The sequence below is a fragment of the Platichthys flesus genome, chromosome 9 (assembly GCF_949316205.1).
Source record: "Platichthys flesus chromosome 9, fPlaFle2.1, whole genome shotgun sequence".
NCBI lineage: Eukaryota > Metazoa > Chordata > Actinopteri > Pleuronectiformes > Pleuronectidae > Platichthys > Platichthys flesus.
Window position 1 is genome coordinate 8,574,419 of NC_084953.1, and position 14,455 is coordinate 8,588,873.

Below are 14,455 nucleotides of genomic sequence, written 5' to 3' on the forward strand. Positions count from 1 at the left end.
AATGCTAACAGGTGATGTTACTTGTGCAGAGCTATCGTCGCCCTCAACAGCAGCAGCGTCAGCCTGTGACAACGTCCTTTTACTTTCACTAAGAGCTGCAGGTCAACTACTGCACGGCTCGAGTATTCATGACCCAGTCTTTATCTGGGGGGTGGGCAGGTTGCAGCAGTATTAACCCGAGTTTGAGGCCCAGGTGGAGTTAAAGGGTCAGTGTAGGCCCCTTTCTGTTGTGGTTAGACAGCTGGGGGGGTCATGTGGCCCGTCAGTTGGCCCCTCAGTTCAATGATTAGGTCAGACCCCATGGAAAGAGGGTCCCTGCTTGTGTATTTGAGTCTAGTGAGATAACATCCAATCATATTGGTAGCATCAATGATAACTATGGATGTGTAAACTAGTAATATACGAGTTGTTTGAGACTTCTTTCTCAGTGTTTTGTAACAGTGGGGTTTATTTACAAAGTCTATTTGGCTTATATGCAGCATCTGACTCCCCCCCCCCCCATCTCCTGCTCACTAAACCTGCTCCACAGGCAAATTGTGTTTGATGCAAATGATGGGTTGAATGTAAACCATTTATTTTGCAGCAGGAACCTAAAATCAACACCCATGTGGTTACACTGCTCGTGCCAAAAAAGATGTGTGACATTAAACAGGCAACTGCATAAATTCACATTTATGGATGAGATACTGTTTTAATACGCAGCCCTTGACATGATGAAAGCCACGAGCAAGTCTTGCATCAGAAATGCAGATGTAAACTAGGTTAATCGTTTCTTGTACATAAATATGTTATCAGTATGCCTATTTAGATATTAAATGATGGGAAAGTGTAATAATGATTATAGTGACTTGACTAAAATGATCGTGGTTATCAGTATTATTGCAGTATTGTTAAAATTTGCTGAAATATCTCAAAGAAGAGCTGACCCACAAGTGAGGTAATTTCAATAAGTTCTAGATGTAAAGAATATAGAAGTGTTTCTTTTAATAATAAAAAAATTACTGTAAGGCCTGGTGAAATGAAACCTTCAATAATCTCAATTGTGCACATAAGAACAATACAATGATACTTAAACAAATTCCAGTGTCAGATACCAACACAAGGTGAATTTAGCCGACACTGACTGTTAACAAATGCAATTTGGCAACAGTGAATGCTAGCAGTGTATAGCTTTGGCCAGAGCACTCAAGATCTCCTGCTGGTAGTTTATCTTCCACCAGAAAATCTATTCTCAGGCGATTGTGTGCAACAAACTACTTTTCAAAGTCAACCTTTTTTTTTTAAGACAATTTTGAAACGTTACAGGTGAGATAGTAGTTGAGATGTTAGAAGATAGTTGTCATGGATATACAGTATTAGGCTTTTGGATTGGCGAATGTAGATTTCCTAATTATTTTGTTCAAACTGTTGCAATTTCCTATTGCAAAATATGACATCTACTGTACAATTAAATAAAACAGAACAACCCTAGAGTGTATAAGCTGGAACTAGACATAAGATGTAGTTTTGCCTGAAACGTTACATAAATTATCCTCAACTCAGTTGCTAATTAATTTACTTTTGATCAGCTAATAGATTGATCAGCTAATTCTCTCATTTCTGAAGTTCCTATATTTCATATATATGATGGCACTCCCGCATTGTGCTGAAGAGGTTGTTGTTATAACAGGACTGAGTTAACGTTACTGTTTAACATTGCTGTTGTTCAAACAGAAGCCTCAAGGGTGCTGCAGTTTTTCTCCAACTGTCATTCACAATACAAACTTTAGTTACCAGTGGTACTAAGCAGGGGTGTGGTTGTAGGGTCAGAGGCTGTTTCACTGTCTGAATGTGTTTCCCCTTATCTGAACCTGAACCCAATCTTATCCTAACCCAAACCCAAGGGGAATTTAACAGGACAATCTGTTGGTGAAACACATCACCGGACACTAAACTTGAAGCAACAACAGAAGTTACCGTAGCTAAATTATCACGGCTACCTACACCGCAAGTACCTGAGTTAAACTGCTTTATTAGTCAAGACCCTTAACAACCAACCCTGTTTTGGGCCTAAACAATACAATGATCATATCTATATTAGTTCTTAACTTAGGTTTACATGTCACTTACTGCATAGTTGATGTATTAGGATCCCATATTTACTCTGTCTCTTAAAAAAGAGCAACTGTCTTCTTATGAGTAGAGCTGCCACTGGTCAATCTATTAACCTTGTATAAACCTAACTGGCCCTGAACCATCAAGTATGTTGGAGTGTGAAGTCAGTGGGAAAGGGTAGTTGTGAGTGAGACAACATATTTAGTTCCTGTTATCATTTGTATAAAAGGTCAGCTCTGAGCCTGTTTATGACTTTGTGTTGCTTTTAGGTTAGGTTAGTTTATTGGTCTCCACCAGGGAGAAATTTGTCAAAAGAAATTTTTTATTTAGTTACTCGTGGTGCTGTCTTTATATGCTTGTGGTAAATGTTTCCCATTTTCAGGTCTCTCTTGTAGAAGAGATTGAAATCTCAATGATACTGTGTGATTTAATAAAGATGTAATTAAAGTAAAATAAGAGTCCCATGAGTTTCTCACAGAATATCAATGTCATTTTGACTATTTTTAACCACCCTAACCATAGTGAAGATGCCACCTATGACTTGTAGTCATGTTTCAATTTCATTTAAAGAAGCATTTGATAATTCTCATATTGAATTTCAGATTCTTAAACTTTTCTGAAAGGAGCTGAAAACGGAATATGACCCAGTTTCCCACGCTCTCCACCCTAGGTTTACCTGCTGCACTTCCACGACCAAATGGCTACCGACATGCCAATGGACACGGTGCCTGCCTCATCCCCAGACCCGACCTCACCCCCTGTTCTCAGCTCCAGTGCAACCGAAGACCAGATTCCCACCCAGGAGCCAGCCATAGCTGAGACCCCTCAGACAGAAGTGTCTTCAGTTCCCGATGCGGCTCCAGATCACAGCCCAGCTCAGCCTGCAGACCCAGAGATGGCCAAAGGACTTGTTTCTGACTCGGAGCTGCCCCCAGCCCCTCTGCTGCTACCACTGCCACCAGTCACTGCCAAGAACCCCGGCTGCAAGATCATGACCTTCCGGCCCACTATGGAGGAGTTCAAAGATTTCGCCAAATACGTTGTGTACATGGAGAGCCAAGGAGCTCACCGTGCCGGCCTGGCAAAGGTGAGGAAAACAGACGCATACTGTATAGTATATTATACCCACCATCACCATTAACCTAAATGTTTGACATAACGACTCTCAGCATAAGTGGCCCATAGAGGTTTAATACCTGACACCCCCCACTCGTCAGTTAGAACTGGAGAAGCCGCTTGGGTGAAAGCCTCTTGGGTGAAAGCTGAAACGTATTTAAGCAATACAAGCAAGTCCAGATGCACATAGATGTATTTTATCAACTCCCATTAAGGATATTAACCATTATGAACAGGTGAGAGTAGCTTATGCAATGCTTCTGCTTCTATATTAATGTAAAACATGCATCGTCCAATATTGTTATTCATCTACCAGTGACCTGGAGATTAGTTGATGATGTTTAGATGATTGATTAAATATACAGCCATTAATGAGATAACAAGCCTGTTTTTAAGAGGTGCTGCCCTCTAAAAACAAAACAATTTATTTACATTTTAAAAGCAGAAATCAGCAAATGTTTAAAATTTCAGAGCATTGCCATAAATTGATGTTTAGTCAAATATATAGTAGATAGTAGGTGAATACTATTTGATTATCTGAGTAATAATTGTTTAACATCTACAGAGGAATATGATCTAATTAATTGGTGAAGAGTGAGAGTTGTACTTGCCAAAATGAAGTCTCAACAAAACATTGGTGGTTGATTATAATCCTATTGAATGTAAAACATTTATTTTTGAGTTTGGAGGTCACTTCAATCCTTTCCGTTTGAAAGTTGGCTCACTGCCTATAATACGAACCGTTTCCTCCTTTTGAATAGGTGATTCCCCCAGAGGGCTGGAAGCCGCGGCGATCCTATGACAGCATCGAGGACATGGTGATTCCAGCTCCCATCATGCAGGTGGTGACTGGTCAGTCGGGTCTGTTCACCCAATACAACATCCAGAAGAAGTCTATGACCGTGGGCGAGTACCGTAAGCTGGCCAACAGCAAGAAGTAAGTTAGTGCCCAGTCCAGGGCTCTCATTTATACATCTGGTAGTTCTTCTATGGTCCTAGACATCGCTTGTGGAGAAGGAACTCAAACTGATGAGACGCTGCTAAGTTTTCTCTTGGGTCGTCAAATTTGATATATTATATTAAGTGCTGATACAACCTCTTATTCAACCTTTTCTGTTCCAGTTGTAATAGAGATATATCAGCAGTTGAAAACAGCTGTTTTAAGAGGTTATTGCTTCTTTTCTGATTCATGTAAAACTGTAAACATGTATGAGAGAGGGAATGCAACAGCTGGGCAAAGATCGCTGCACACAGCTCTAGAAGGATTCAACGATAAAATACTCAGAGTTAGATATACTTGACGCTGTTATGAGAAGTGTAAAAAAAGATTGTGAACCTTTTGCTGTAACAACCCTCCCGAGGCCACCACAGTCTAGATAACCATGGGGAAGACTTTAGTTGGTTATTAATTGGTCATTTTCTGATGGAAAGAAGTTAAAAAAATGTAAAAAAATGAATCTTTAATACAAGTTTCAAAATTTTTACTATTGGTCCTGTTTTCTTATGAAGTAACTCAAAAGCTACATGCTAATATTGAAATCGACACATTGCTGATCTTACAATGATGGATGCCTGCCAAGATGAGGGTGTAGCTGAAAGGCCACCTCTCTGCTAACCACTGATCCTGTTCTGTTTTTAGGTACTGCACACCTCGCCACAAAGACTTTGATGACCTAGAGAGGAAATACTGGAAAAACTTGACATTTGTGTCGCCCATTTACGGTGCAGATGTCAGCGGCTCCATCTATGATGAGGTGAGGCGCCTGTGTGTTAGGACTAATCGGTAAAGGAGGATTTACCAGCCCATCTCATTTTATTATCTCGAACAAGGTCATTTGTCATAACTAAGTGATATTACAAAAAATTATTTATTACATTCATTTTAACTATTTTTTTACGACTATATACTACTTAATCTTAATTTGCCTGAATTATCTATTTATTAATATCATTTGATAACTTAATCCAAAATGTTCCATGATTATTGTTTCCACTATAGGGATGCATATTTTAAATACACTGATTTATGGATCATTGATAATTCAATATTTTGCCCTGAATATAGTGGCTTAATGTTTCTGCTTTCTGCACCACATGCTGTTACTTTATTACCTCTCTCATTGAATGAGATGTTATCATTCTTTGTTCTACTACAGCACCACCTTGTGGTAAAGAATTGATAGTCTTTCTGAATCAGACTTATTCCTTCATACTGTACATAAAAATGCCTCTTTTTGTCAAGGACATCCGAGAGTGGAACATTGGCCACCTCAACACGTTGCTGGACATGGTGGAGCAGGAGTGCGGCATCGTTATTGAGGGTGTCAATACTCCTTATCTGTATTTCGGCATGTGGAAGACCACATTTGCATGGCACACTGAGGACATGGACCTCTACAGCATCAACTACCTGCACTTCGGACAGTCCAAGTCCTGGTGAGTCACATTTTTATTTTCTTGAAACTTCCTGTCCAACCTCACCTCTGTCACATGCCATTTTAAGATTTTAAATTGGCTTTTATGTGTACTTGCTGCACAGGTGCAGAGTGTAAATATAGCCAACAGATATTTACCAACATAGTCGGCTGTAGTTGTTTAATTAGGTAGTGAACATACATCGTTTGATGCTTGTGTTTTGGAAACAACGTAATTTTATATACTTGCTTTATCAAGTGATTTGGTCTTTGCTGTTGACGTCAGTTGTGTCTCATTGAGAGGTGTTCTGCTTGCTGTACAAGGGCTTCTGTCTGGTATTTTCACCCTCTGAGGGGTCATTACTTGGCAAATAAGCTTTCGAGATATTTGATTGAGCTTGAACTCAGTTTATGTTACAACTGTTTTTTGACCTTTTTAGAACTAGAACCAACATTTCATGAATATTTCTAGAAATCGGTTCTGTTCATCCTTTATTTTTGCAAATTTCTCCTCAGATCAGTGTAATCTCTTCTCAGATAAAATTTTAGGTTTTCTGCAAACTTTGCTAAAACCATTTAGCAGCTGGTCCACAGCAGAGGTTGTATATACATAGTTATAGTATAGTTCTATAGATTTGAGCTGTTATTTTGCTCACTTTCTCTTCGATGCATCACTCTTACATTTCCTTTTGTCTTTCTGTCACTCACCACTGGAGGGCCCTGGTACTCAAAGAAAAATACTTGTCTCTTTTCCTTTTGTCTGTTGATGTTATTTCCTCCTGTGCTTGCATACATGTTCTTGTGCTTTCACAATTTCCCCTCAATATTCTTTTGATCCCTGACACTGCAGGAAAGAAGCAGAGCCAACTCCTTTTACGTGTGTGTGTGTGTGTGTGTGTGTTCCTAGACTTCCCTTTTTTGTTTGTTCTCTCACCTGTCTTCGTTTTTGTCACAGTATGCCTCGCTTCCCTGCTTCCCCCCTTTCCTCTTCGTGTGTCTGTCTTTGTGAGGGATATAACAGTTCCTGTGATGTGATCTCATTAAAAAACCTTCTACCTGTCTCGTTTTCACTCCTCATGGAGTGTGGCTGGATGTGTGTCGATCAATCCATCAAACTGTGAATCTCAGTCTGGTTATACAGGCCGAGCAGTGTCGGTTGTACCATGTTTATAGAAAACATGTGTTGTTTATTCTCTTCAGCCATAGTTGTTGTTGAACCCCCACTCTGGTCAGATGTTTAACAGATGTAGTGCTTAAGGGGCAAACTAGTTGATGACACCATGACTTGGATGGTACCAACTTCAACAACACACCTTATTTGAATGGTTTGAATCAATGATTAAAAAACATACAACCAACATTAGTAAGATTCTAGATGGAAGCATAATTAAAGGTCTGTCATTGGCCTTGAGGATCTGTGGAGAAATACTAATGCTACCTTAATACAAGTTAAAAAATAAAATTAAATCTGTGGGTATTAAGTTAGAAAGAAGAGAGTTTACCAGACCTCTGCAGTAATATTTTTTAAATCTCCGCTTGAGGCTAGAAGCTTCACGCTCCATTTGAGACAAAAATGTCTCACTGAGCTGATGGCTGAGGTCTGCTGTGGGTCATGTAGGTTTGATAAGGAACGTGTGGAAATAAAAAAAATATCTATCTATCTCTGGTTTGGCTGCATCCATTTTTATAAATGAATAAAAAGAAACAACCCTACATTGTACCTCCCTAATTGAACACATGTAGTGAATTGTTGTCGCGAAGAATTTAGCTTCTAATCAGTTTTAAATTTAAATGACTTTCAATATTTGACAGTAACTTGATTTACTTTTGTGATCAAGAGCTCTTTCTATTGACCTTAACCCCAGTCTTCACAGTAACATGACATATTAATATATTGTTTTGACTGGGCCAACTAACTTCAAGCTTGTCATCTCTTGATGTCAACGTCACTCTCGCTTCTTTTCTGTGGGGCGGCTTTGCTCTCCCCTTTTCTCCTGCGTCGCTGTAGCCCACCCCTATTGGCATGAGCAGAGTGACTTAATGACAGGATATCAATACTGTTATCCATGGATAAAATATTAGGTGGAAATACATATATTCTTTATCATGCACAGTATGTTAAGGATGAGCCCTGTCTGTGCATTAATGCAGGAATATGTTTTGTGATTACTTCTTTTACCCATATTGAGAAGAATCTATGGTCTTCACACATCCCTGCATTGTAACTTCTCTGCCTCTTTCCTGCTTCCCTTTTTTACTTCCGTTTAGTTTGCCCCGACTGTTGTCTCTGTCAGCTCAGACTAATTAAATCCCAGATGGATTGATGAACACCATTCATTTCCATTTTTAAACACTTTTTCTCTTTGTTTAGTCACCTGGTTTTGTTCTCCCTCTCTGTCTCAGTGCATACTAAGCATCTCATCTTTATAAAAGTGAAATTGAATCATTTTCACTTTTATAATTTGGTGTTGGGATAATTACTGGCACACACACACAAGGATGTATAAATGATCTCAGCCACAGCAGTAAGTCACTGTCTTTATCCTTCCATCATTCTCTTTATTTTTATTGCTGAAATCCTGTCAATCAACCCTCTGCCCCAACACACACAGCAGTCGATCGGCTGTCAGATGAAAGATTCGCCTCAGAACATGTGAGGGGAAGGTGGGCAAAGGCTGACGAAAGAGATTTTAAAGGGATTTTTGGAAGCGTGGCCCAGCTGCAACTTCAGGGAATGGAGGAATTTTTAATGAATCCTCCAGGCCTCAGCCTCCTCTGTACTCCAGCGGTTTTGACTCATTCTCGTTTGACAGTTTTCTGTGGCTGGACCAGTCACGGTCCAGAGCTACATCCCAGAATGTAAGTGAGTAATAGATTTGACTTTGCGATGAAGATGCATCAGTTGCATTTTTCTGTCATGTCATCGCGTGGCATGTTGAGGGATACAGACAATAAGGAGATTTTTAGAGTTTTGGATCCAGTGATGGATGCAAAAGAGAAATGGAGGAAGTTGTTGGTATTATTTGGTAACTTTTTCGATAAAACATTCAACCAAACATATCGGTTGCTTTCAATATCCTAGCTTCTCCTACAGCAAACAATCCCAGTGCGATGTCTGGTCTACAAAGTGTTATAAACCCACTTGATTAGCATATAAGGGTTTTAACTAGATATACTAAACTAAATATACTAGATGGGAGAAACTTTTTGACAGCCGCAATAGGAACAGCACTTGATAGAAATGACCTTGAACAGTGACAGCGTGAAAAAGAAGAATGCACAATTACACAACATCTCTGTGAATGTGACAAACATGCACAGTGTCGCTCATAAAGATGTCTGATTTCCAGCTGCTAGGAAAACTGTCTCGCCGCTGACAAATCATACTTTTCCTCAGAGAGGGGGGATATTTCAGGCCTTCTTCATTTACTGCTTTGTTTGGTCTGTGTCTCTCTGCTGCCAGAGTGACAGACGTGTTGCTGCCATGGAAACCGTGGCCTTAGGAGGGAGGGAACAGGAGAAGACACGCTGATCGGCTGATTTGTTTAGTTTGATGCTGGGATGAAAGGGATTGTCTGAGGGATGTTCTGTGGCGCAGGCTGCTCCAGAACTTGTGCACATTTACACAGAAAGCTCTGCAACGCGAGGCTCCCGGTGGACAAAAACAACTTGGGAAATCTTGAGCATTTTGGGAAATGCACTTAATTGCTGTCTTCTGTGAAAAAATTAAAGAGAAGAGCGCCATCAGTTTTAACTTCCGCACACGGTTATAAACTTGGCAAGTGTTGGATAAAACAACAGCTGAATCATTTAAAACCTTTATCAACAGGATGCAGAACAATATGCACTGTGCAGCTGGTGGCCTATGAGAAGGGGTGACAAGGTAGTGGGTTGTGAAATATTCTATATGCTTGTTGATTCTCTTTGTTGTGCTCAAATCCCGGACCATGAGGGAGCAGGGTTGCAATCTATCTTCAACCCCTGGACACATCCTATTATATACATACGGTGGTATATATGTGTTTTATACAATGCCAATTTTTCCTCATTGAAATTAAAAGAAATTGCTTAATATTGCCTTGCTTTGGTATCGCAATATCATAATATATAAAGTTAAACCTCCAGTATCATGATGCGTAACTCCACACTCTTCCAATACACGGCCCTATTGCAAATGCACAGTATAAGAAAGTAAACAAGGCTTAGTGATGCTTGCGATGAATCTGTGCTCTATCTGCACCTATTGACACTCCCGAGAAGAAGCAGACACAGCTTGAGTTGATGCAATGAAAAACTCAAGGTCACGTCTCGTAACTCTTGACCAATAAAATGAACCCTCATCTGACATTTTTCTTTTGTTGACATTCGCCTTAGAGCCACAGGACAAATTGCAACTCATTACCTGATTCAATTGTCTCAGTCATTACCCGTTATCTTCAAGTGCTGAATGCACAAATTAAAAATGCTAAAAAAAATACAGCAGTGGCAGAGAGGGTAATTAACAGCAAGAATGTGTATTTAATAGAAATGACCTTTAAATACACGTGTTCCTTGTCACTTGCTTGCTCCCGAATTGCATCAATCACTTGGGTAAAGAGCTTCCGATGGTGGTTAATTGTGTAAATCCAGGCTGTAATAATACAACACTCAGGGACGCTGCACCTCTCTGAAGTTCTCAGGTTTCATCTACAGGTGGCAGTGTGGCACCATGGCTTGGCTCCCTTGTCTGAAATCATCTTCCTCTTTTATTTCCTCTGTGTTTATTATTTGTAATCTCTCTCCCTCCTTCTCTCTGTGTCTCATGCTCCTGTTTGTTCTTTTTTTCTCTTTCTCCCTACGTGTCGTAGCCTCTCACCATCACTCAGTCGTTCTTACTTTCCAACGCTCTCCTTCAGTTTCTCCCTTTTTCTTGTTGTCAAACATTCATGTGGTTGTTAAGGCTCGAGTAAGGAAGCAGAAGTGTCGACTTTTTCTTTCACCCATAGTTCATTGCCTAAGGTCTCTGGAGTCCTCAGCAACCCAGAGGAAATGATTGTGGTAATAAAAAGCATTGTAATAAGGTCTCAAAGGGATGAGAGCTGAGACTTGCTGGCTCCATCGCTTCATGCTGTTTTACAAATAATGCTGGAGTCTAAATGCAGCATCTGATGTTTGGTGTAATGATAAAGACTTTACAATTCTCATCTATTGTATTTACAGCACAGACATGTTGACTTCCTGGTTATGTTGATATTCTCTCCACTTTCAGAGCAACACAGGGCTTCTTTATTTGCACAGTAATGCATCCGAGTGGAAAAACACAAAGACAATTCATTCCTTCCTCCCTCCGCACCCTGCAAACATTGACCCAAGCAGTGATTGGTGTGCATGATGTGTGCATGGCATGCTAAAAGGGAAGCTTGGGTAGGGAGGGGTGGTGAGGTGTGGAGCTCGGGTGATTTAATTTCTTAAAACGTTAAGTGCTGAGGGCTGTAAAATAAGCCAGCAATCCCAAAACAGACATTTCTCTTGGTCCTGCCCTTCACCAGTCATTTTTATCTTTCCCACCAAACCTCCTGTTTCTTCTCCTCCTCCGTCCCTGCAATTTATTACTTGTTTTAAGGCTGTTATGTAGGGCAGCATTTTGTTTTTTCACGCTATTTTATTGTATTGTATTTGCTTTGATTCTTAAGGTGTGTTCAGAGGTGTGTCCTCTTGAGCAAATCCGATTTGCTGGAGTGATCGTGAAGCTCTTTTATATTTATTTTTCAATTTTTGTTATTGGTCTCAGTATCATTGCATTGTTCTTCTCATTTCTGATAATTGCAGTATTGTTGTCTTGCTCATATGGTCATGTCTTTGCCTCATCTTCAGCTCCAAGACTCTTTAAGTATTTCTCAGTCTGCTTTATTTAATACCTTTTTTAGAAGATGCATGAGAGGAATAATGTAAAAATGTACAGTGGGGATTTGAGGGGAATATTGGAATAGAAAGATTTAGAAATATAACAGGTTAGAATCTAAGGTGAGATTGTTTTTGATATCGATCCAGATGTCAAACTCTTGTCCTTCTGCTTCGGTTAATCGAAAGAAAGAAAATCTTTCACCGAACTCATCAGGATTTTTCCCTCCTCTGTTTGCAGGTACGCCATCCCACCTGAACACGGCAAGAGGCTGGAGAGGCTGGCACAAGGTGAGGACCTGTTTTCAGTTCAAATCCGTCATACCTTGAAAACATACATGGTAGCACACATCTCAAACACACTTACCCATTCTGCCTTCCACAGGAGAATAGAAAGTGAGGTAGCAGCTCTCAGCTACATCCTGTCTCATTCCCCCTTAAGCACAGCACGCTTGATGCTGTTAAGAACGCTTTACCACTCACAATAAACAACCTCTCTGCAGTTTCGTGTCTGGCTGACACAGTGGTCCTCACAGTGAACAGTAAGAATACACTGTTGAAAAAAATATGTTTTGCTTGCATTCATTGGATGAGAGTTTTCTATTCAGCTTTCCTAACCACTTATAAAGACACAGATTTGTTTGTCACCTGGCTGTGCTAAAATGGAGCTAGAAAAGGACAAGCAGCCAATTGTAGATGCCGAATTTAAGGACAGGCAGGCTGAGGTGAGGCCAACGGCACAAAGAAGACGAAACCTACAAATCTTGTACAACAAAGTCAAAGTGATGGTCTGTCCGTTGATTTACGGACAACGTACCCCCACCTCCCCCCACTGTCATGAAATTAAGATCAAATGAATCATGGATAAGAATGCTGCCATTAACTCACATGGAGGAGTTGGGGTTTATCCCCTATCCCCTACTGCAGCCAGCCACCCGGGGATGATCAAAACACTTTTTAGACAAATCAAACCAATTACAACCAGATAGCATGATGGTGTCAGACTCCACCTCTAGTTTACCTGAACATTAAACGCTTAGCTGAATGGTTCTAACATGATTTTTTTTTTTTTATACATTTATGTCTGACTCAGATAAATGGGGTCTGAAGTGAGAGATAGTCTTGAGTCATTCTGCCTTGAGTGTTTCGTCAACCATCTGCCCCCCCCCCCCCTCTCTCTCTTTGGCACAAGATTTCTCCTTGCAACTCTCTTCAACACACATTCTCCTCCTAGTCCTTGTTTTTATCACTGAAGATTAACTTGTGAATGGCATGTTGTTCAGAGCACGATGAGGGAGAGTTGTTCAATCCAAACTACATGAAATAGACATCGTTTGTCCTTGTTGCTGCGAAGGGCCCAGAGCAAATCAATAATCACCAATGCAGAGCCGCTGTCACTTGCTATCTTTCACTTATACGAGAGTGTGTGTCATGTTGTGCACAATATGTGGCAGACAAGTGAGCCTCCCTTAAAAAGGAAAAACGGCACAGTCCACGTAATATGAAACACCTTTCACAGTGTCAATAGTCCTGTGGCTTCAACATTATAAAGTGATCTAATGTTTTAAGTCATAACTTTGGCAATGTTTCTGTGACAGAAGCATTTTTTAAAGTGGTGGACCTAAAAGGCATGCAGCCATGTTGATCATCATCAGTGAGCAAGCCCCATTTGTTACTCTGACTATCATTAGTGTCTGTTCAACACGATGAAACACTTCAAAAACACTATTAAGAAGAACCACCGCCTTGGATAAATTAGACCAGTTTTAGTATCAGACATTCATAAAAAACAATGGATGTGTCTGTTTATTTATCTCAGTTCCGCAGCCCTTGTGTTCTTTGTGTTGATTTACTGCCCCTCTGACAGACAACTGAAATAGTACAATTGAACGTTTGTTAAAGTCTCAAAGTCCACGTTCCCACTGGTGATCTCCGGTCGAATCCATTTACCCATACTCCATAAAGAAGCAGTTGTCTGACGTCACACAACATTGGCTTATTCTGTGAATGTAAACCCCTAAAAGGTGACAGGTCCTCACTTGCAAAGAAATCACCAGCTTTTCGCAGTTAGCAATGTTTTTTGTTAAACACCTGAAACACTTTTTGGCTGGAAATTGTAATTTTCAACTGAGAAAATCTGACCTCCAAATTTGGAGGCATACATAAAAAAAAATGTAATCAACCCTTGCCAGTTGGACTGATACTGATAATTTAATAAGTCATTGAGAACTGTTCATCTTCCCAATTTTCAATGCGATTGTTAAATGATAAATGGATAAAGATACAAATTGATTTGATATTGGATTTGAACGCGTTCAGATTTCATAGGTGAATTCCATACTGAAACTGTAGATATGATAAAATGCTCTCAAATGCCAATCTTTAAATACATGCAGTAGGCATCTGTTGTCATTTTCCATATCGGCGTTCAGCGTTCACTCACAGTCGGATCGCAGCCCTCCTCTTATCTAAGCAGCTGGCAGTGGGAGGGAAGCAGCGCCAACGTTATTTAACAAGCACCCACTGACCTATCAAAGCCATCGTCAGCGAAGGCAGCCAACTGTTAACGAGATCCTAAAAAGACAGTTATGAGTGTAGTAGGAATGCCTAATGTGGCTGGGACATTGGTCCTGTTACTTGAAAACTCCTCTCCAAACATTTTAGACACAGCGACAGCCGTTGCTTTCATCACTCCTCATTTCCGTGTTACTTCATTCAATGCTTCAGACTTTTTTTAGTTTTTTGGTGTGAGTGGATGGGTGGGTGGTGGGTGGGTGGAGGGAGCAAGGTTGATAGTAGGAACTTAATTTTCAAACTCGAAAGGACAGAATGAAGCCTTTAAGTTAATATTACCCCGCAGAGAGCTCAGAGAGCCAGCTGCATTTTAATGGGGATTAATACCCGGGCTGTGTCGGCACATTATTCACCTTTATCAGCTCCAACAAGCCGCC

General features: G+C 40.3%; 1 protein-coding gene across 1 annotated transcript in view; it reads left to right on the forward strand.

Moving 5' to 3' along the window:
- kdm4b (lysine (K)-specific demethylase 4B) overlaps positions 1-14,455 on the forward strand; it is a 39,235-nt gene that overhangs the window by 407 nt on the left and 24,373 nt on the right. The window contains 6 exon segments of the mRNA XM_062395570.1: positions 2,765-2,781; positions 2,783-3,181; positions 3,972-4,147; positions 4,850-4,964; positions 5,453-5,646; positions 11,746-11,795. Of these exon segments, the coding sequence (XP_062251554.1) occupies positions 2,765-2,781; positions 2,783-3,181; positions 3,972-4,147; positions 4,850-4,964; positions 5,453-5,646; positions 11,746-11,795 (951 nt within the window).